Source organism: Calliopsis andreniformis, chromosome 7 (assembly GCF_051401765.1).
Source record: "Calliopsis andreniformis isolate RMS-2024a chromosome 7, iyCalAndr_principal, whole genome shotgun sequence".
NCBI lineage: Eukaryota > Metazoa > Arthropoda > Insecta > Hymenoptera > Andrenidae > Calliopsis > Calliopsis andreniformis.
In genome coordinates, this window is record NC_135068.1 from 2,951,422 (window position 1) to 2,973,729 (window position 22,308).

The following is a 22,308-nucleotide window of genomic DNA, read 5'->3' on the forward strand; positions in this document are numbered from 1 at the left end:
CGTTCTGATCTAGGGGTTACTGAGCCTGATTGAAAGACTCCAAAGACTCTTGATTGATTGGCTCACCTGCTCTTTATAATATTCCTTTTGGGTCATTCTTCGTAATACCCAAAAGGAAAACGCTTATGTGTTATTTTCTTACATCAGCTCGGCGGTGTCGGTTATACTCGCTCGCATAACAATGTTGTGAAATGCATCAGCATTTCTCGCTTATTGACAACGGAAAAGGGGACCAGGTGAAGGCCGGATGTAACATCACTGAAAACCTCCCCTCAGGAACCTTTCCTTGTAAAATCTGTAACAAATAACAAAAACACCAACATGAATAAGTGTTACTGTATCTTAGTTTGTTGCATACTTACATTATTCAATTGACAGTTTTCTTTCGTTATTTGTTGTTCTTTTTTTATTTAATATGTACATACTGGCGTCAAGCAACTCGCATGATCTTTCGATCCGCGAGTACAATTGCTATTACTTGTAATTGTCGACCACTAATAAAGTTAGTGGTCCTGCGCTTTACAGCGCAGTGGGACGATTGCCAGTAGTAATATTTGTACTTCTTTCCAAGAGAGACCGTTTTCGCTTCTCTAAGCATGCTCTCTCCTCCAGTATAAATTAAGGCTCTCGAATGGGCATACCCCTATTATACCAGCTGGTATATTTCGGTAACATGCACTCCATATAAAATTGGATTAACTGTAATTCCATGTTACTCTTCCAGAAGTTATCATCCTTATCAATTCGACGACATTTAAATCCTCTACGGGTCCACAAACAAAATAGGCAATATTTTCTGTCTGTAATGTGCAGCTCTCCGTGCACCTGATAGTAATAGTGATGATTTTTATTCATTGCTGTTCCCATTTCATCTTGGAATATTCTCCAGACAGTTGCAACAGTTTTGATTGCCTCCTCCGGCGATAAATTTTCTGCTGTTTTCGGGCATTTGATTTCCACAATGCCCTCTTCATCAAAGACTCCATCCGGTGAAGCTCCTAAGAAGGGTATTGAAGCATCGATAAATAGTCCACATTCCTCAATTTGTAGACCAGTATTTTTACTGAGTTCTTCACGGGCCATTTTTTCACATTCCTGCCCGTATTCTACTGCAGGAGCAGTAATTAATTTTAGATATACAAATGACTTTACTGCATTTCCACAGAATTTGCCACTTCTGCGACGGCATACTCGTCCAAAATGTTATGCCGTCAAAAGCTTCGATTTATAATTCAACCATCTCGGATTCTTTGCTTGGCCGATGGTTTCTTCTTGAATCTCATTTTTTCTACTTTGCCAATTGTGGAGTATTTCCATATGTTTTTCCTACTCCATTTTGTACATGGTTTCATCCATATCTGGTTTTTCGGCATTCGGTCCATAATTCGAATGCTTTGCTATGCAGAATTGTTTTCGCGCATGTTTAGAAGTTCTTGTTCCTTTCAGCTTCTCAGCCTTCTTTAAGTGTTCTTTCGTCCTCCTGTTTTCGATGTTCCGCAAAAGTACGGACGGTTTCTTGTTCATTACCGTGTTCAATCGCGACAACACTTCTTTTGTATTATACTGTAAAACAGCAGCAACATATCTTCCTGCGTACGATCCTCTCTTACCGAAATTTAATCTTTTTCCACTCGTGTATTTCGCTATAATTGCATTAAAGCTTTCAACAGCGTTATTGTTGCTATTGTACAGCAATCTTTCTGCATGTGCTAATAATGGTCGAAGTACATCTCTTATTTGTTGATATACTCTTATACTCAGGTTGATATACAATCTTCATTAATTCAGGAACGATGTTTTTTTCATCTTTTTTAATTGTTCCATCGCAGAAGTAATAGTTTTGAACATTCGGCGTGTTTACCGAAGAGGTGGCTTATCACGTTCTGCATGTCACCATATAAATTTTTTATTGTCTCGGCGATTGTTTCATTTTGATTATATCTGTATTCTGCGGCTTTTATAATGTCCGCACACATTCGCCGAATACTGCTTTCCACGATTCGTCTTAGCGGGCCAGGTGGTGTCTCCTTTGCAATCTCTTTCATTTTTTTTTGCAAAAATTCCGTACTGAATGATTCGTGCATTCAATTCTTTTTAGACGAATCTGAGTCTTGTATGGATCAGCATCTACAATTTTCTTATATACGCTGCTGTCAGCATCAGCAATTAACGTTGAATATACGAGCCCACGTTTTTCTACGCTTGTCTTGAAACCTTCGACTATAGCGTCGTTTTCCATAGCCGTTGATGCTTGATTTGTGCTCCAGTTCTTGAAGCACACGTGCTTTCGCTGCTCTTCTTTCTTCTTCGCAGCGCACCGACAAATTTTACATATTTTATTTCTCACGCCGGTAAATAAAACTTTCTGCGTGTGATATCCAATTATCACACCGACTCTAGACATGGAGTCGTACATTCCAGTTCAGTACGATCTGTTCATCCAGCGTCCGTCGGCCACAACAGGGATGTGAGGAATCCCGGACCTGGGAAGAACGTCTCTTTCAATAACCAAGCATTTTTCTTCCTCAGCCGCTGCTGTCATCTCTGCCTCTGCAGCAACAATGAGGGAATTTACTATTTCATCGTGATGCCTTCTAAATTGTTCCTTCGACATACAGGGTATGTTCATTGCTGCAAGAAACTCCTCCATTTGGATATAACCGCCCTCGTTTAAAAATGTTCCCGCAATGGCTGTCTTGTTGGTTTCCATTTTATCCGCTTGGTCGGGTTCACTGTGGATTTCACCTTTGTAATGGCACATTGTACATATTATACTGAGGGTGGTCCTCAAACCAGACCGTTTCCTACCGGTTATTTGCAGGTATCTGATTCCACAATCTTCCCTATTTCTTACATAGTCGCCAATTTTTTGAAATTCGGCAAAGATTTTCTGCATGTCTACGATGGTCAAGCCATTTGGAAGAGACGATTGTTCTTCAGGTTTATTTATAACTGTTTGACGAGTGTATCTTTTTCGAAGATTGTATTTTCTAAATCCGTTCCTTCTTGTCTACTTTCTGCATCACAGACAATTCTTCTGATATTTCGTTCAAACTCGCCATTTCAATTTGGGAGATTGACGATTTTTCTACATGTTCATGATACATTCTTCGGGACTTTTGTCCTCAACATGTAAAATTTGTATCGCGTTTTTCTTTTTTGGAAGGGTCAAGCGCTGTCTCCTTTCACCCCATACTTTTCTATTTGAAAATCTTTTCGTGGATAATGGTAATTTTTTAACGCGATTTCTTTTCACGCCCAAAAAATTTTGTTCAAATCGACTATCCATTTCTTCGTGAATTTCTTCAACAAACACATTTTCTCCAACACTTGTTCTCACAATTTTTTAAACCGCTTCAAAATACACTTTACTTCACTTCAATGCATTTTACTTGAATATACTATGTCTTTTTTCAAAACTTGAGATTATGGCGACGAAGACCGCGACTGCGGCGACGGAGTTTTCCATCCTTTATCAGGAGAGCAATCCATTTCTTCCTTATTATCTGTCATCTAAAAATAAATCAAAGAAATTTTTGTATCCTTTCCTTGAATTATCTCTTGGGTTGCAGTGTTTGCCGCAGGGCCAAATACCCTCGCCCGCTCCCTTTCCGCGACGATGATCGCTGCGGACTATTACACCCCTTTGCGGCCTGCTACTTTGGTAGTCGCAGGTTTAGGTAGGTATCCCTCCACGTCTCCAGGGGCACCCTCGGGTTCCTTTTCTATCCCCAGATACTTGCTTAGTTCTTCTAGCTCTATCACCTCCGGGTCCGTCTGCACCTCCACCCCCATGGTGGAAATGCAGCCCGACCCGGCCTGTGTTTGTACCTCGGCGGTCGGACTTCTGGGGGTTTGGGTCCCGCTGTCCCGCATTTTCGGCGGGTCGCTCACCCTTGCTCCCTCGGTGGTATATTCGGCTGCCGAGATCCTGGAATTCCACTCTTGGAGCTCCGTCGGGAACCCTGGGTAATTCTTGTGGATGTATTCTATAAGGCCCCAGTATCGGATCATCTGGACCGCGACGCGAAGGCCCTCAACTCCGTATAGCTTCTGCCTTTATCCATCTTTCTACGTCATCACATTATCATGTGTAATTCATTTTTTTTTCTCTCTCTTATCCGCCTGTTCCTCCTCCTGCCCCCGCTTCGCTCCTTGTCCTGCTGCTCCTCCTTCTACCTCCTTCCGTCTCTCAGCTTCCTGCACTCTCCTAGACTCTCCGTATTTTCATCTTACCCTCAGAGGCTAATCCGGGTGTTTCCATGAATTAATCTCTGTCATACATTTCGCCAGTTTGTCCAATTTAATTTCCCTTACCTCTTCTGCTTTCAGAAAATATTTCCCTAAGTGTTTTTGTCTCTTACCCATTAACCTGAGGCACCTACATATTATATGTATGCTACTTTCCTCTTCTCGCAAAAGCTACACATCCTCTCTCCCAACTGCTTCATCCTGGTTAGATGCAGCTTCAGCTGCGCATGTCCCGTCAATAGGCCCGAGATCAATCTGCATGTTCCTCTTTCCATTGCTATCAGGTTCCTCGCGTACTTGTATTTCGGTTCTTCTCCTAATATCTCCGTGGCTTCCCTACATCCCTCCGTCTCGGTCCACATCCTTTTCCTTTGCTCTGTGGCCCATTTCTTGATGGCCGTTTTCACCGTTAGAACCGACATAGGTAGATACGGTTCTGCTCCTATTGGATTCTCATCCGACCCCTGGTTTGCTAGTCTGTCTGCCATCTCATTGCCCCTGATTCCTGCGTGACCTGGCACCCAAATCAACGTGATTTTATTTCCCTTATCTGCTAAATTATTTACCTTTCTCTTACACTCCATGACCGACATGGATTTGTGCGTTGGTTTGCTTAGCGCTTTCAATGCCGCCTGACTATCCGAGCAGATAGCGATTCTTCTATACCTGACATCCCTTTCCGTAAGCGTCTCCGCACACTCCTGTATCGCCAGGACTTCCGCCTGGAACACCGTTGCCAGCTTCTCCAGCTGGACCACTCCCTTATCGGCTCCATCTTCGTTTGTCCATGTCGCACCCATGATGCCTTCTTTCCTGGATCCATCGGTGTACCACGCTTGATGGTATTCCCTCAAGCTTTTCTTTTCATCCTCCCAACTTATCTTGCTGATAATCTGTATCTGGAATTTCTTCTGAAACATAAATTTCAACGTTTGACTATCTTGTCTCATGCTTACCAGTTCCCTGATAGTCTCATTTCCCTCCGTCCTCAGTATCGAACTGTGACCAAAGTCCCTTTCCTTCCAAACATTCCACGTCACCAGCCTATGCGCCGTCTTCAGTGCTAGTGTCTTAATCTTAACGTCCAGAGGTTCCACTCCTGCTATCACTTCCGCTGCCCTTGTAGGCGTCGTGCTTAATATCCCCAGGATTCTTTTCAACGCCAGACCCTGCAAACTGTCTAGTTTGTCCTTTACCGTCCGCATGTTTGCTGCTTTCCACCAAGCTATGCTACCAAACGTTAATCTAGGAAGCACGATAGCCTCGTACATCCATTTTGTTGTCAGTGGTGTTAGACCTCATGTGGGTCCCACCACTCTGCCCAGCATCGCTAAATTTGCTTTAGCTTTACTGACCTGCTTGAAGATGTACTTCCTCTAGATGAACCTCTCGTTTAACCAAACTTCTAGATATTTCATCTCCCTGGTGAACTCCAGTGTTTGCCTCTTATAACTCAGATCTGTGATGACAGGTCTGTTTATTTTCCTCGTGAAGAGAATCGTCTACATTTTCGTGGAATTTACAGATAATCTCGTTTGGCTACACCATCCTTCCAGTACCTGCAATACTTCTTTTGCCCTATATGTGACAACCGTTTCATTCCTTCCTGTTACCAGGAAGGTTACATTATCGGCATACGCCAGTACCACTACATCGCTTTTTTCAAGCTCGTGGAGGAGATTATTCACTTACACAAAGAAAATGTTAACTCACCGTTACTCTGCAATACCTGGTCCATATAATTGGTCTTTCTCTGCCTCGTAAAAGTCCCGCGAAGCCGCTTGCTCCTCCCTGCTATCAAACCTGGCTTGTTTTCCAAAAGTACTCGAGCGTCGTTCGGAGCGGTCAATGCGGGCTTCGTCGCGGTGGTAAGCATACGTTTGGGCATTGAAGCCAATTTGCCAGCCCAATGTAGTCATCGCCTTCAGGATTGGTTGGAACCCTTCATTGAAAATAATTCCACCCAAAAAAGTGGCAATTTCCACAATCTGTGGGCCAGAATTAAGGTGTTTCGGTGCAAAAGTCCAGATGAGCGAATTGAGCGACTCATTGTTGTTTTGAGTTTCCGCTCCCAAGCGTCTGGTCAAGTAGATCTTCTCTTGACAAATCTTCATAAATTGGTTTAATTACATTCTGCACTTGTTCTGACAAAGGCGCGTGATTTAGGAGTCTGCACTCTCCAGAAATGGATGTGAATTTAACACTAATCATACCAAGACTTAATATATACCTATTTCTACCATAGCGGGTCAAATGACCCGACTTTATGTTTCATGCTTGAATGTATGAAATATGGATGTTAGGAAGGAAATAAAAATATAAATTAAATTTATTATAATTAAACAAAATAGTATGTTGAGCATTTCTATTACAAAAGCAAAAAATAAAAATTTTTAATTCATGGTTCATCGCATTTTTTACATATAAGTGTGTCCATTGTACATTTTCCGCAAACATATTTTTTACATTTAGAGCAAATTTTGTTGGTTTTATTTTCTTTACAGTATCCTATTTGACATCTCATACGTTTATAAGCATCTGTAGTAGACTTAGGCAACGATCCTTTCGTATTTGTTTCTTGTTTTGGTTGTTCACGGGCTTCTCGAAAATCGGCGCCAAGTTCTTCTGCTAGCTTGAGTAAAAAATCTTGTCTCGAGATATTTTCTCCTGTCGTTTGCTTGTACAAAATCCAGGCATTTATGCCAGCTAAATCAAGGATATTGAAAAAAACTTGGAGAGGCCATCTGCAAGACTTAGATTTTGTAGTAAATTTCCTCGCCATTTGATCGGTCATGTCTACACCAAATTTGGTTTTATTGTAATATGAAACAGTTTCAGGTAAACGTTTATCATTATTTTCTATTTTAACGAATTTATGTTTAGAACTAAGTAAAAGTACTTTTTTTGTTGGCTTACTTTTATAGATTGTAAGAGTACAATTATCTGTTGTAAAAATTTTCGATGAAAATCGTTCCATATCATCTTTCTTTTGCTTCGCAATTAGTGGTAATTCTCTTTTATTTGACCGAATAGTTCCAACTAACGTAGTTTTTTTGGCTAGGAGTTGTGTTGCTAGGGATTTGCTTGTGAAGAAGTTGTCTGTGGTCACAGTTCTTCCGCAACCCGTAAATGGCTCAATGAGTTTGAGTACAACATATTCAGAGAGTGGTACTGAAGAGGGCCTATATTCATCTTTTCCAAGATATGGAAGTGCATTTATGACGTATTTGCTATCGACGTCCGATGCTAACCAAAATTTGATTCCAAATTTATCCGGCTTGTTAGGCATGTATTGCGTAAATCTACATCGTACTTTAGTCGGAAATAGCTGTTCGTCTATAGTAATATTTTCACCCGGTTTGTAACAGTTTTGGCTGTTCTCAATGAAAATATTCCAAATTGCAGATACCATAGCGAATTTATCTGTTTTCAAACGTTGGCTCCGCTGACTTTTTTTATCAAAACGAATAAATCTAAGAATTTCGGTAAAATTATTTCTGCTCATAGTTTCAGAAAAAAATTTAGGCCCCCATATGTTATTCCACAAAAAGGAAATATTCAAATTATTTGCTCCATATGCAGCTCGAGCATATAAAATTGCAATAAATGCATCTAATTTTTTTTTAGATAAACTCCAATCGGAACCTAACACTCTCTTTGCTTCTTCTATTGTGCATTTTCTTATATGGTTCATAATACGGTGGTCAATTATCAATGAAAATGCAGTACTAACTTTACCTTTCATTATATGACGTTTTGCATATCCTGTTGGGCCTACTTCTTGCCTGAAAATGTTATGAAGTGGTGCTCTTCCAGGTGTGCCACCTACTTGCATTTGTTGCCAAACAGATCCATCATTCGCAACATTTTGTTCATTTATTTCTACTTCACTTTCTTCCGAACTTGAAAGTAATCTTATTCTTTTTCGGCCACTACATACATTCACAATATTTTCCTCTTCATCGTCAGAATCTGTAGAATCAAACTCATTTTTATTTGCAACCAATATATCTTCATTTTCAGAAAATTCATCTTCACTAATTTCTGAAAACTCTTCGCCAATATTATTTATATCTTCTAAGAACTTGTACTGTCTTGTTTGCTTCGACATTTTTCTGGGTAAAAAAATGATCTGTATTACTATGGCTATCAAAATAAAATATAAGCTAGGTACTTACCAAGACTTTCAATTTTTGCCACTTTTTCTTACACTAAAAAGCTATTTTCAGTCTAAAATTTGATATTTTCTTGAAATTATTCTGAGCTATTTTCGTTGAACTACTTTACGCAACAGTCTTTGGAAGAATGTGCAACTTACTGACTACAAATATGACTCGATGATCTCATAAAACAAAAAAATTCTCTCCGGGTCAAATGACCCGTTGTGGTAGATATCGGTATACAACAAGGATTACTCAGAATAAACAAAACAAAACAAAACAAAAAAATTTTTATAACTGTACATTAATTACTTAGAAAAAGTCATGAAGTCAAATGTGCAAACGCAATAAAATTATACGTGTATTTTCAATACAAAAGTTCAAAATGGGTCATTTGACCCGTTATGGTATGTTTAGTGTTAAACGTTTTCCTTTACCTGTGGGTTCGGGAATACCCGGAAACAGTTGATTACTTCGCGCCTGGTTTGCCGATACAACTGTCGTGTCTTGTCAAACCTTTTTGCAGTACTCGCCTGCGTTTACCCATGTTTCGTCCAAATAGTATATTTTTCTTCCTTCTTCTCTACATTAACGAATTTGTCTTAAGTAATTTCGACGCCATAAGATAATATCGCGTCGCTCTGTTAACGCATTATTCCTCTCTCGCGCTTTATATCTGAAATTCAAATTTTATAATATTCTGTATAAAGTGGTGCGAGAGTAATTCGGCAGCTCTGGATCGTTATTAATATCTACTAGAATTTTTTTAAGTGTTGGAATCTCTTTCCGAAACCAAAAATCATGGATTTTTCTTCTATATTGCCATCTTTGTAGTTTCGTCGGTGAGTTCGAAGATCGTGGTCCTCTTTTTTTTCTTATTCGGTGAATTAATTTTTCTCTCTTTTCTATAAGTGGTGATTGTTCGAACAATGGGATTCCTGCCTATTCCGGTTTCCACCACTAGTTCCTTCATGAGCGCTTGGTATTTCATTTCCGGATTTCTTTCTTTTTTTGCTGTATATAGGCAAATCAGCATTTTTTTTGTCCGCTTCCAACACATTATGAAAAGTTTTTGAACAAAAATTAAACTCTAAAACTTTATAAAATATGACACTTAAAAAAACGAAAAATTAACTTATCTTTCCTTTAGGATTTTTTATACCGAGTGCATCTGACAAATTTGATAATCCATCCATTTCGATTGTCAAGTGATATTATTAAAGTGAAAATTATAGTGAATTATATAGAATTGAAAATTATATAAAATAATTATAGAATGAAAATTATATAGAATTATTACAGTGAAAAACGAAAAATGAAATTAAATGATAAAACACTAATACTAAATTAAACGCACATAGTAAAAAACATTAATAAAATTCGGCGGGAGAGGAAAGGTCATGTTTCGGATGCGCAGAGGAATTTAGCTTTCATGGCAAGGCAAAGATGAAACGGCGAGTATCTTCCACAGGTGTTTATTATACAAAATACTGGGCCGTGCAGACGGCACGGTAACGGAAGAATACACGGGTGGTCGGTAGTAGTAACAAACACGCGTCCTGACGATTTCTTCACGCGCGGACTCGCTCGTTAGAAAATTCGTAGTGACACCGGAATAGGCGATACACTAGACAAAATGCACAATACTGCGATATTGGAGACGCCCTGGAGGAAACCCGAATCGCGCCTATCACCAACGATACTCCGTGCCCGATAATTAGACTAAAGTAATCTATGCAGCTCGCCCTAAATTCGCTAGTCGCTCGTAGTCTCGTCAGAGTCGCGTGTCGGCAACGAGTGACGAGGCTCGGCACGCGTGCATGGGACTCCCCTGATTCGCGGCACGTCCCTCTCCGCGCAAGCGCTGCAGTCCCTCTGCGTACTCGCTATGGTCCAGGCGTTTATGCGAGGAGCTGCTATGGCTATGACTGCTATGGCTATGTCTATGACTATAGTATATAAGCGGGGCCCTCTGGGCAGGCCGCTCCTCTCCGGCGACAATCCGTATTCCTTCGCATCGTGGAGACTTCCCCAAGTCTTCCCTCCAGGCTGCACGAATGCCCAGCAAAATGGTGGAAAGAACTTCCGTCCAGCGGACGTTCTGTTGACAGCGGATTGCTGGCTTAAATTGACGATGGAACCTTTCCACCAACCCGTTTGCTGCCGGGTGACAGTGCTTTGTCTTCCAGTGTACTGCACCTGTTAACTCAGATAATGCCCTAAACAAATGTAATTCGAATTTTCTGCCTTGGTCGGCTGTTACACGCAACGGGGTTCCGATCCAGGAAATCCACCCGTCATAAACGGCCTGTGCCACGGTCGAGGCCTCTTGGTCCCTGATCGGAAAAGCCTCCGGCCAACGCGTGAACCGGTCGACACATGTTAGGTAGTATCTATGACCTTCTGAAACTGGCAGAATCACAATGTCTATGTGTACGTGTTCGAATCTTCCTGACAGCACATTGAAGCTTCTCGGCGGCGCGGAAACATGTCTACTTATTTTTGCACGTTGGCACTGTTCACAACTACGAGCCCGACTTCGGTATTCGGCTTCAACAGACGTCCACACGAATCGTTCTGTCACAAGTCTTACCGTCGCTTTAATACCTGGATACGCTGGGCGGTGGACGGAGTCAAATGCGGCTCGTCTAAAACGTCTTGTAACGAACAGCCGCGCGGTTCGTGATGACGTGTCACAGATGACCTCTGTGCCCGAGTCGGGTAGACGTACCCGCTCGAGTCGTAGACCGCTGCTCTGATATCTCCGCATCTATACGCCTGCAGCTCGGTGTCGTGCTGCTGACACTCGGCCAAATCTGCATAGTTGAAAGGCTCTGCGACTTTCTCCACCCTTGACAGCGCGTTGGCGACGACGTTCTTCCTACCAACTACGTGGCGAATGTCGATGGTGAACTGCCCGATGAAATCCAGGTATCTGAATTGCCTGGGAGAACATTTCTCGAACTTTTGCTGGAATGCGAAAATTAACGGTTTGTTATCCGTGTAGACAGTGAAGGTTCGCCCCTCCACCATGTGCCTGAAGTGTTTGATTGGCATGTAAATTGCCAACAGTTATATGAGCCGTAATTCTGCTCTGTGTTGCTGAGCTTTTTGGAGAAAAACGCTGGTGGTTGCCAATCGTCTTCGATGCACTGCTGCAGTGTGGCTCCGACGGTAAAATCGGGCGCGTCGCAAAATAAAGCCAGCGGTACGCCGCACAGTGGTCCGGATTGGGGTAAGGTGTGACATTGCCTCGTAACTTTTAATTCGTAAAAGGTATGAACGCGAAACTTAGACTGGACAATGTAGTAATGTCAGATTAAGGATTAGTTAAGAAAAAATACATCAATGTTATTACTATTATTATTATTATTATCGCCATTAGTGTTATAATCATTATTAGTATTGTAACAACCAGTCGCGACCTCATTTGTGAGGAAGTCCGGTGTCGCAAGACATTTCCCCTTAATAATTAATAAATAATAAGCGATAATCAAATTGGAACAGTCGCAGTGGAAGAAAAACCCCAATCGAATCTTCGCGCCAGTGACACGCGGCGCGCGTGCGCACAGGATCGGTACGTCATCAGGGCGACATCCTATGGCATGCGATGGAACACACGCTGACGACAGGATGACGACCGAATGATGACAGTACAAGCCAATCAACAAACAACGCTCTCTGTACGCCGGCGCAAACACCACCAGACGCATGCGCTGAAAACCCGGAACCAATAGAGGACGCATATCCTGCGACGACTCCTACACGCGCAAGCGCAACACGACGCTACCCCTACACCGAGGTCAGTCATTGGGCCCAAAAGAGGGAAGCAATTTCCCTGTATAAGTAGGGCAGCGCCAGCCCCAGGGAGAGTCTTGTTCGAAATTATTGTCTCTTGCAATAGCAAATTCTGTTTTCAACTTTGTTGCTGTATTATCAACTATCTGTTTTAATTTTGTATTTGTATTTAAGAATCGAGGAGAATTACTTTGTTCGTAAAAAGCTCCAATTATATTTAATTTATCTTTAGAATTTGAAAAGATAAAGGTGTTGGAAGTTTCATGAGCATCTGAAATTTTACATTTACTTCTATCAATTAAGTTCATGTCGTTTTTTTTGTATATGAAGGTCATTAATTCCATCAAAATGTTTATTTCTGAATATTCTGTTAATTCTTGGGGAAAAATTATTTGCATCACGGTGATTAATTTTCTTAAGCATGTTGGTCCAGTGTTTTTCAATTGAAAGTTTGAATTCATTTTGTAAAGCTTTATTTGTTGTTTTAAGAGCTTCTTTTGCTCTGTTACGTAATGGAATACAACTTGATGGATTCATTAAATGAATTTTATGTAATATGGAAACTAAGTCTTCTGATGGCGTCATTTCCTTCCTTCTTCAATATAGAACTGTGCCCGTAATTTCTTTCCTTCCAGACGTTCCATACGACGAGCTTGTGCGCAGTTTTCAACGCCTGCGTCTTTATCTCCACGTCCAGGGGGTGTATTCCCGTGATCACCTCCGCTGCTCTCATGGGTGTCGTGCTCAGCGTTCCCAGGATTCTCCTTAACGTTAGATTCTCATCACCGCCAGGTCTTGCGTATTCAGTTGTATAGTTGAGACTTCCATGCCCTTCTTGGTTAGGATGCAGGATCTTGTTCGTCCGTTGTTTAGTGCCCATACTTTACCTACTAGCCCTAATCCTCCCACTCCTCCGTGGGCTGTCTATGGCTCTTGTATCATTGCCACTTCGATTCTATCTCTTGCCATAACTCTGGTGAGTGCTGCTGATGCTGATTCATTATGATGAAGGTTTATCTGGTATGGCTTTTACAGACACGATTGACGGTTTCTGTAAGGAGTGGTTTTAAAAATTCTGTTTTGTTACTTACCTTTTGGTTTTGTATTTTTTTTTTTTTTCTTCCTCTTAATCCTTGCGATGTCGAGACTTGTCGCCAACGCAACCCCACCCCGGGAGACGGCCGTGTCCGTGAAGGATTTGACGCGACCGATCGCGTCTAGCGTCGATCTTCCCCCACGGAAGCCGAACTGACTGTCGGCTATGCCTGGACCGTCACGGGACACCGCCTCCTCGATTCGGCGTGCGAGCACGCGCTCGAACAGTTTGCCGATTTCATCGAGGAGGCAGATGGGCCGGAGCGCGGAGGGTGAATCCGCGGGCTTGCCTTTGTTCGGGACGAGAACCATCCGCCCTCGCTTCCACAGAAGCGGTATCCGCCCCGACTGCAAACAGCCATTAAACAGGCTTAGCAGCCGGGGCCCGAGGACGCACAGTGCCTTCTTTAAGGCACGTCCGGACCGGGGGCGGTGTCGCGCACCCCCAAGCGACGGACGGCGGCAGCGAGCTCCCCTTGCGTGACCCCCAATTCGGCGGACCAGGTGGTCGGGTCATGTCTGCGGGCCCTGGTGAAGCGGCGTCGGGCTGCCACCCTTGCAGCGCGCAAGGTGGCGATTTCGCCCGACCACCAGTACACGGCCCGCTTGCGAGGCTTTCCGGTCCGGGGCATGGCGGCGTCGCAGACCGCCGCCAGAGACTCCCGGAACCGTACTGCCTCGCTGTCGACGTCCGCGACGGGCCCAGCCGGCGGCTCCGGCCAGGCCATCGCGAGGGAGGCGGCCATCAGCGCGTCCTCGTCCATCTTCTTGGCGGCCCATCTGCGGGGCGGCTGTCCGCCCCCGGGGCGACGGGCTGGGTGGGGGTCTTGATGTGCTGCGGATACGTGCATGAGCACGTGGAGGTGGTCGCTCAGCGATTCCACCTCCTCCGCGACCCTCCACCCGGTGACACAGCGCGCGGCGCAGGGCGTCGCCCATGAGAGGTCGACTATCGATTCGCCCTGCCACCGCACGCATGTGCTTGCGGAGCCCCTATTAAGCAGGAGGAGCCCCGCGCCCGCCGCCCATTCCAGCACCGTTTGTCCCCTCGCGTCTGTCCCGGGACAACCCCAAGCCGTAGCTTTGGCGTTGAAGTCGCCCAGGACTAAGGTGCGGCTGACTGGAGAGCGGGACACGACGTCCCTGACCTCGTCCAGCAGCCGCTCAAACGTCGCGAGGGGGTCACTGGACGGGGCGTAGATGCCTACCACCGCTAGGCCGCCGTAAGTTGCCGCGACATACCCGCGGCCGTGCACAAAAGCGCAGAGGGCCGCGGAGCCGTCGGCTATTATCGCGACGGAGCCAAGGTCGTCTCCCGCCCAATTTGGGCGGTCGAGGACACGGTATGGCTCCGCCGCGACTGCCAACCCCACACCAACCTCGGCCAACGTCTGCTGCAGAAGGTCCTGCGACGCGGCCGAGTGGTTGAGGTTGGCTTGGAGTATTTTGGCCGTGGGGGTGAATTTTAGGCCATTTCCATGGCCTCCCCACGGCCGGATCCTCCTTCCATCGGTGCGGGCTCCTCTGCCCGGGTGTTCTCCGCTGGTTGCGGGTCCGTCTCCCTCGGTGCCGAGGCGGCCGGACGCCCCGGTTGTTGGGGGAGGTTTCCTCCCTCGTCGCGGCGGTGGCGGCACGCAGGCTTTTGCGCCCAGCCGATGGTTGGCTGTGCGGCCCAGGTCAGTGCACACCGGGCACTTCGGCGGGGCCGAGCAGTGCCGCGCCATGTGCTCGGTGCTACCGCATGTGTAGCACCTGGCGCGGCGGTCTGCGTCGACTGGGCACTTCTGCTGCACGTGCCCCAGCTCAAGACATTTATAGCACCGCTGGGGACGTGCAGCCAGTGCTTCGACCCTCGCCGAGGTCCAGCCGATCCTCATGCGCCCGGCGGCCATGAGTTTGTTCATGGCCGCGACTGGACACCTAAGCCAAACGGTGCCCAGCCCGGACGCGGATCGGCGGACAATGCCGGTGCGCACTTCCTCTGTGCGGCAACCGGCTATGCCTGCTACTGCGGCCGCCACCGCCTCCGCGGTCACGGACTCGTCCAGGCCGCTTATGCGCGCTTCGGCGCATTTTACGGGCCTGGACACTTTGACGTCCGTGCCGCGGAATACTTCTACTAACCTCTCACTGAGGCGGTCGGCGCATACCGCGCTTTCTGGGCCGGGGACCTCCAGAATGGAGGACCCCGTGCGGCCCTTTCGGTATTTAATTTCGGATATACCGACGTCCTGCAGGCGTACGCCCGCCACCGCGCGCGCCATGACCTCAGCGTAGGTCATGGCGCTGTCAGGGGGCAGGGTCAGGCTGACCGCTGCCCGTTTTGGTGCGCGGGGCGGACGTACGCGCGGCGCCTTCTTGGGCGCATTGGCTTGTGGCGCGGGAGCAGCGCGCGCGCGCTCCGCGGCCGTCGCCCTCCGCCTCTCCTTCCTGCCGACAACCTTTGACCAGGTGTCGGCAGTAGTACCGGAGGAGGCGGGAGCAGTCGTTTTTGGGCCGTGCTGAGGCGGATGCGCCGTCGATGCGGCTTTACAGCGACGTTGGCTGCGGGTCCTCGGAGCTGTCGCAGTGGGCAGCTTCGTCCTCTTCGCGGACGCTGGTACCGCTGGTGTCGCTGCAGCGCGGGCGGCTGGCGGGGTGGCGTGGCTGGCGGCAGGAGGGGCGGCGCGGCGGTTCGCAGCTAGAGGAACAGCGGCCTTGCGCTCCGCTGCCTCCCTTTCCTTCTTTCGTTGCCGCCTCGCTCGCCTCTTTTGCGTGGTGGCCCCCCCCCCCCCCCCCCCCCCCGCAACGGGTGTGGCCGCTGGTGGACGCGGGGGCGCCGCAGGTGGTCGCGCGCGTGCCGCAGCTGGAGCGGGGCACGGTTTGTTGCGCGGCGCCTGTACAGGGCGTGCCCGCGAGACATCGGCGTATGTCGCCGGTTTGCGTGCGGGATGTGGAGGAGGTGGAGGTGGCGGTGGCGCTCCCAAGCGGGCCGCAAGTCCCTCCTCCATCTCGCCGCAGAGGCGGCGTATTAGGCCCTCTACCCCGGCGAGGGGGTCCTGGCGAGGCGGGTCTGGTGGTGGTCCCGCTGAACCGCGGGTGACGGGCCGCTGCCTGTGGACCCTCGGCGATGGGGGCGCCGGAGGTGTTGGAGGCGTCGAAGGCCGCGGCGGCGGCGGCGGCGGTGGTGGCGGGGCCGGAGGAGTTTTTTCCCTCGGTGTCGACGACGAGCGGCGAGCTGGGGATGTGCGGCCCATAAGTCGGGCCTCCAGCTCGACGACGCGCGTATTGAGCCGTGCCACGGCACGCTCCAGCTCAGCCTCACGGTCGGAGACCTTGGCGCGCTTGGCTTGCTCCACCGCGGCCTGGCGGATGGTTAGTGCCGCGACGCGCAGCTGGCGCACCATGGAACCCTTCAAGTGGTTCGAGCACTTGGCCACCTTGAGGATGGTCTCCGAACCCTCGAATATGCGGGCACCGAGATCCGTTGAGGGGGCGTGCCGCATCTCCTCCGCGAGCTCGTCCTCTCGGATCGGCACGCAGGATTTGGAGATGGGCGGCGCCATGAGCGTGGGGTCCTCTGCATCCATTTCCTCCCTCAGCTGACGCTCCTGCAGCGTCAGCTGAATTAGCTGCCTCTTGGCCTCAGCTAGGCCTACGTATTCCCCGGTGGTCGGGGGACGACCGCGCTTCTTCCCCGTTGGTCGTGGGGCGCGCGTCAGCCAGACGGACCGGATGGAACCCGCCGAACTGGCGGAGTCCCACCCGTCGTCGTCCGTAATTCCTACGGACGAGGAACGCCACGGAGACTTCCCGCGGCTGCGGCCGGAACTCGGCCCCGGCAGCCGCTCCAAGCGCACCACAGGGCGCGCGAGGATCACCTCGCTAACGACCCTGGGTGCGTTGTTCGTCGAAGTAGACGCCGGGACAGACGATGTGCCTGCCCCGGACGCCTCTTCACCAGTCGTGGTGCTGAACGCAGTGGCCCGGTGGTCCACCACTGCGTTCTCCCGGTCGATGGATGACGACGCGAGGGAGCCCGGTCGGGCACTCCCATCCGCGCCGGTACTGGGGGATCCGACGCCCCCTGCACCGTAAACGTTATTACCATTAGTCGTCATCTTGCATGTCCGATACCCTCTTGCGGGTGGGCCCGTACCCTAAGCGCCCGTCTATCGTGCCGAAGTCGTCGTTGATTTTCCATCCCGTTGCCAGCTCACCGCGTTCGTCCTCCGCGTCCAGCAAATTGGCACTCGCAAGCGAGTACCAACTACTGGGGCGGAGGTCCAGGGACCCCACGTGGAGGTGCGGTGAGTGGTCTTGAGCCAGTCGGGCCCCCAACTTCGCCGAAATTCCCCTCACCTGGCGAGCAAGCTCGTCAGGATGTTGGTGGAACATCAGCTCCATCGGAGTTCTCGCCAAGGCAGACGTTCCCGGACGAGACCCTTCCAGCCCTCGTGTCCCCCTGTAATTCAACCCAAACCTAACCCAGACCTATGCTGATTATGCTAACTGTCACGGGGGGAGTGATCACCGGTGTGACTCCCAGGCCACTATCAGACTTGGTACGTCCGACTTCACGCCGAAGCATGGAGGTAATAACCCGTTCCTATCCTCAAACCTAGCCTCCGATTCACCCCTGCTTTACTGGCCCGGGCCTATGCAGGGTGTGCCTTCAGCCGGGGGTACGCCCTCATCGAAGTTTGTGCCATGGTTCCTCCCTATTCATAGCTATGAGTGGTGTAAGACGTTGGGCCGACCGAACTTCTCAGACGCAATCGAATCCTGCTAAGGACCCGAACTTGACTTTCGTCAAATCGCTGCGAATTCGTCCTCGATCGGAAAGTCCCCCTAAACTATCCTGACTCTACATTTTTCCCCATGCGCGCGACCTAGGACCAGCTACCCTGGTACCTTCCCCCCTCAACTAATCTTCTCCCCACCCTCACCGTTGTCGAGCCATCTGAATTTCGCCGAAATCGTCTCATCAATCAGCTGACCTTACGTCTTTCGATCGAGCTATTGACGATATCAGCTCCGTCAGTGTTTTTGACGCGTCTCTTTTTCCCAAAATTCCACCCTCCAACCCCCCTTTATGCCCAGAGACACAGAAAGCTCCCCCCCTCCCTTGGACGGACATGCAAATCTAGATCCCCTCCACCCCACGGTATCGACACCCCCATCCCTCTCACCCCCTTCCCCACGTGTGCCTTTACTCCCTATGCTCTAGCTCCCTTTACATCCCTATCTACCTACGATTCCCCGGGAGACCTTCGATCTCAAAATTCGCAGCTCAACTTTTAAAATCTCTACAGTGCTGAGATGAGGTGTAAACCTTCCCCGTCTCTGGCCTCTGTACTTTTTCCCTTTTTCAGGAAGGCATTTCCTTTCGGAATCCCCATGTCCTTTCGGACAGGTAACTTGGATTTGGCTCCCCGTCGTACCGCTCGCCGCCTCCATTTCTCATATTTAAGATGCGCAACGTATGTCGAGTAGAGAGAGAATTTCAAGGACAGACTCCTCGTCCCTATATTCTATGCTTTCGCGGAACTATGGGACAATTCATCCTGGATATTCGTGGACCCTCATCCGCTCCTATGTTTCACCTTTCACAGCTTAACTATGGAGCGGACGATTCGAAGGAGTCGGGAGTCGTCTAGATTTATACTCTGCCTTCCCAAAGGTTCGTTATGATTCTAGATTGTCCCGTGGATCGGATACAAGCTCTACTCCTTGTCTATTCTTCAGCATTGCTGCCTAGATATGACTCAGTTTCGTTAAGGACACGTTTGACTTTAAAGCAGGTGACTCTCTCTACCCTCCCGTTATGCATCTTATCCCTCCTTCCTTCTCCTCGTCTCCCGATTGTTTGCTGGTTTCCAGGTGTATTCATTTCGACGCGTTGACACAATATTCTTGCTAAACGTTTAATTTATTTATTATCTTATAAATACAAATTCTGATTCTTATTTCTTGTACACATAACTCCTTACTCGTTCCTTACATTTATCTATTCATTCATTTCCATAACCTACTTTTGTCATTCCTTATTCTGTCTACTGTCATCGTTGTTTGTCATTCACATGCTCTTGCTGTATACTGTTCCTACTCTCGATTATTCATTACTACTGCCTTCTCGCGCGTATTTTTCCTCGTACACATCATTCGCTCTATTCCTTGTAATCTATTCTAACGTTCTACTGCTGCTTACACTTGGTGTCCCTGTTCTATTTCAGTTCTTATTATTCCTTTCTGCTAATTCTACCTCGATTTTCCTTTCTTTCCTTTCTCCCCGTCAATACAATTTATATTTGCTCTGCTTATTACTAGATATTATCTATCCTCGATTCCATTCTTTACCCGCTCTATTCTACGTTGACATTTCCTATATTTTGATTACTCATCGTACGATCTTTTATCTATGTATTTCTCTTCATACCGTAAATTACTACTGTTATAAATCACATTTTACTCATTCATTCATCCTGACTTTCCTATTTTCTGAAATTTTTTTTTTCTTTTTTTTCCTCTTCTTTTTTTTTCCTCTTCTTTTTTTTTGAACTATCTTCCCTATCTTTACATTATCCTACTCTATCTTATTATTCTATTCTCCCGTCTAGTTGCTAAATCTATGTTCCCCTTTTTCTTAATTCTATGCATCCCTCCTCTTCTTTTCCTTTCCTGATCCTCCCTGGTCCCTTTCTGCCCTCGGGCTGTCCTTTTCCCTTGACTCTCGTTCTCGTCCTGTTCCTAGCCCTGTATTCCCTTCCTCTTTCTCGTTTCCTTCCGCGTCGTTTCCTTCTGCTTCTCCTCCCGTTTCCTGAGTCCGTCCTTTCCTCCTTTCTCTCCAGTTGGCTGAAAACATTTAACACATATCAACACTCTACCCCTTAGTCTTCGTTTTGTTCGTACCCTTTAGTTTTGCGGTGACGGGGGCCCCGACCTCGCCCCCATCGGTGAATCCCCCCAGGATAGCACGATCCTATCATCCCGAAGGATGATCTGAACTTAGTGAAGGCCGTGTCGGCCATCACCCAGTCGGACTCTCCGTTCTGAATCTTACCCTCGGGGACTGATCCGGTTATCTCCACAGACCAATCCGTGTTCCGTGCTCCTCTCGCTTCTTGATTTCTTTGCTTCCACCCTGTCTTATTACTATTATTATATAATTATATTTATTATTATTATTATTCTAAAGGTTTTTTTTTTTACAGTTTTTATTGTTTTCGTTTTTTGTTATTACACCTTATTCTCCTCCTTCATTTCCTTCATCGGCCTCGAATATGTGTGAAGGATACTCTAGCTGCTCCTCCCCCTATGGGCAGCCTCATATCCCTCTGCTGCAGCATCTGGAATGTACGTGGCCCAATTTCAAAGATAAAGTCTCTGCCCCTGCCCAGCGGACCACCTTCCTTCACCAATTTCCAGTCTGCCACCCTTATTGTTGGCGTGTCAAACTTTAGTAATTTTGGTACCGTCTCGCCTCTGATCGGCTGCAGCCCTACCGATGCTATTATTTTTATTTTTCTGTTTAATACCTCCGGGTCTTCGACCTTCAGTAGGTGTCCCGCCACGTCTTCCTCTTTCTCCGTTAGCTTCTCATATAGTTTTCTTGCTCTGTCATCTTTCCCGTCTATTAAGAGACCGCCGTTCATCAACCCCGTCCTCTTTATCTGATGTGCCTGTTTCTTTCCATGCATATCAACGCCACCGCCGAAAGTATCCTATCTGTTTCATTCCTAAGCAACTTATTCGCCGGGTAACCCCGCGGCACCATACAAAATGTTGTACTCCTCTTCGTCTCCTCCCTCTCCCCCTCCTTAACCTCTCTGAGTCCTGTTGTACCTTCTTCTTCCTTCCTCTCCCCTCTGTCTTTTCGATCTTCTCTGTCTTTTCTATTTTATCTACTTTTACCTCTTCCCTCTTTTCCTTTTCTTTTTTTTCTCCTTCTTCTCCTTCTCCTTCTCTTTCTCTTTCTCTTTCTCTTTTTCTCCCACTTCCTTCACCCTTCCTTGTTTCCTGCTCCTATCATTTTCCTTTTGCTCTCCTCCTTCCTCCTTCCTTCTCTTTTCCATTCCTTCCTTCCTCCCCTCCATCTCCTCTTCATTCCACATCTCACCCTTTCTCTCCTCTTCCTTCTTTCTCTTGTATCCTTCTCCCACCTCCCTATCATCGATAATAACGATAATTTCCTCCTTCATCCTCCCGTCATCTCTCCCTTCCTCCCACTTTATCTCTTCTGTTTTCCTACCTAAGTACTCAGTCATTGTCTTGTTCTTCCCCTCCCTGCTCCTTTTTTCCTTCCTTTCTCTCTTTTTCCCCTTCGCCTCTGCAAATTTAGAGGGTAACAACAGTTTCCCTTTGATGAGATCCCTGGTAAACGCTTGTTTTGAAGTAGACGGTCCCTCGTCTTGTGCCCCATTCTCCTTCTCCTTTCCCCATACCTCCACCGACCTTATCCGCGGTCCTGTTTTGAGGTCCTCCTTGACTTTCCTCTCCTCCTTGCCCACGTCCCTTTCTTCTTCTTTCTCCTCCATTTCGATCTCCCTGATTAGGGCGGCCTCTTCTTCTGCCCCTATTTGCATCTCCTCCTCAAAATATTTCGCCTCGTTTATTTGCAGGATGCAGTCGTCTGTTTCGAAGTCCATCTAAAAAGAAAAACTCTTAGAGTAGGAATTTTGCTAACTTACCACTTTCCCCTTCTTCCTTCCGTGCTCCTCCCCTCGTCCCATACCCCTCAACCCTTCCACCTCTTCCTCCTTCCCTCTTCATACTCATGCATAGCCTCCAAACCTTCTACCATGCATTTCTTGTTCTTCCACTCTGTTTGCCTCTCTTCATCATCCTCCGCTCCTTCCTCCCCCATTCTCCCCGGACTCTCTCCTCCTTTTATTCATACACACCCTATTCTCCTCTTGATATACTAGTGTGATTGATATTATTATTATTACACCATGTTTATTGTTTATTTATCAACTTGCTTACTCATTTATTTACCTCATTCTTGCTTACAGCACAATTCCAT

General features: G+C 47.3%; 2 protein-coding genes and 1 pseudogene across 2 annotated transcripts; all 3 read right to left on the minus strand.

Moving 5' to 3' along the window:
• Positions 1–618: 618 nt before the first annotated feature.
• LOC143181370 (uncharacterized) lies at positions 619–1,189 on the minus strand. The gene is made up of 2 exons (XM_076381753.1): positions 1,153–1,189; positions 619–1,109 (listed from the first exon to the last, which is right to left on the minus strand). Exons 1-2 carry the CDS (start codon positions 1,187–1,189, stop codon positions 619–621), a joined length of 528 nt encoding a protein of 175 aa, XP_076237868.1.
• Positions 1,190–4,388: 3,199 nt separating this feature from the next.
• Positions 4,389–5,456, minus strand: LOC143181372 (uncharacterized). Its single transcript, XM_076381754.1, has 2 exons — positions 5,208–5,456; positions 4,389–5,162 (listed from the first exon to the last, which is right to left on the minus strand). Exons 1-2 carry the CDS (start codon positions 5,454–5,456, stop codon positions 4,389–4,391), a joined length of 1,023 nt encoding a protein of 340 aa, XP_076237869.1.
• Positions 5,457–5,966: 510 nt separating this feature from the next.
• Positions 5,967–6,614, minus strand: LOC143181373 (uncharacterized; annotated as a pseudogene).
• Between the last annotated feature and the right edge of the window lie 15,694 nt (positions 6,615–22,308).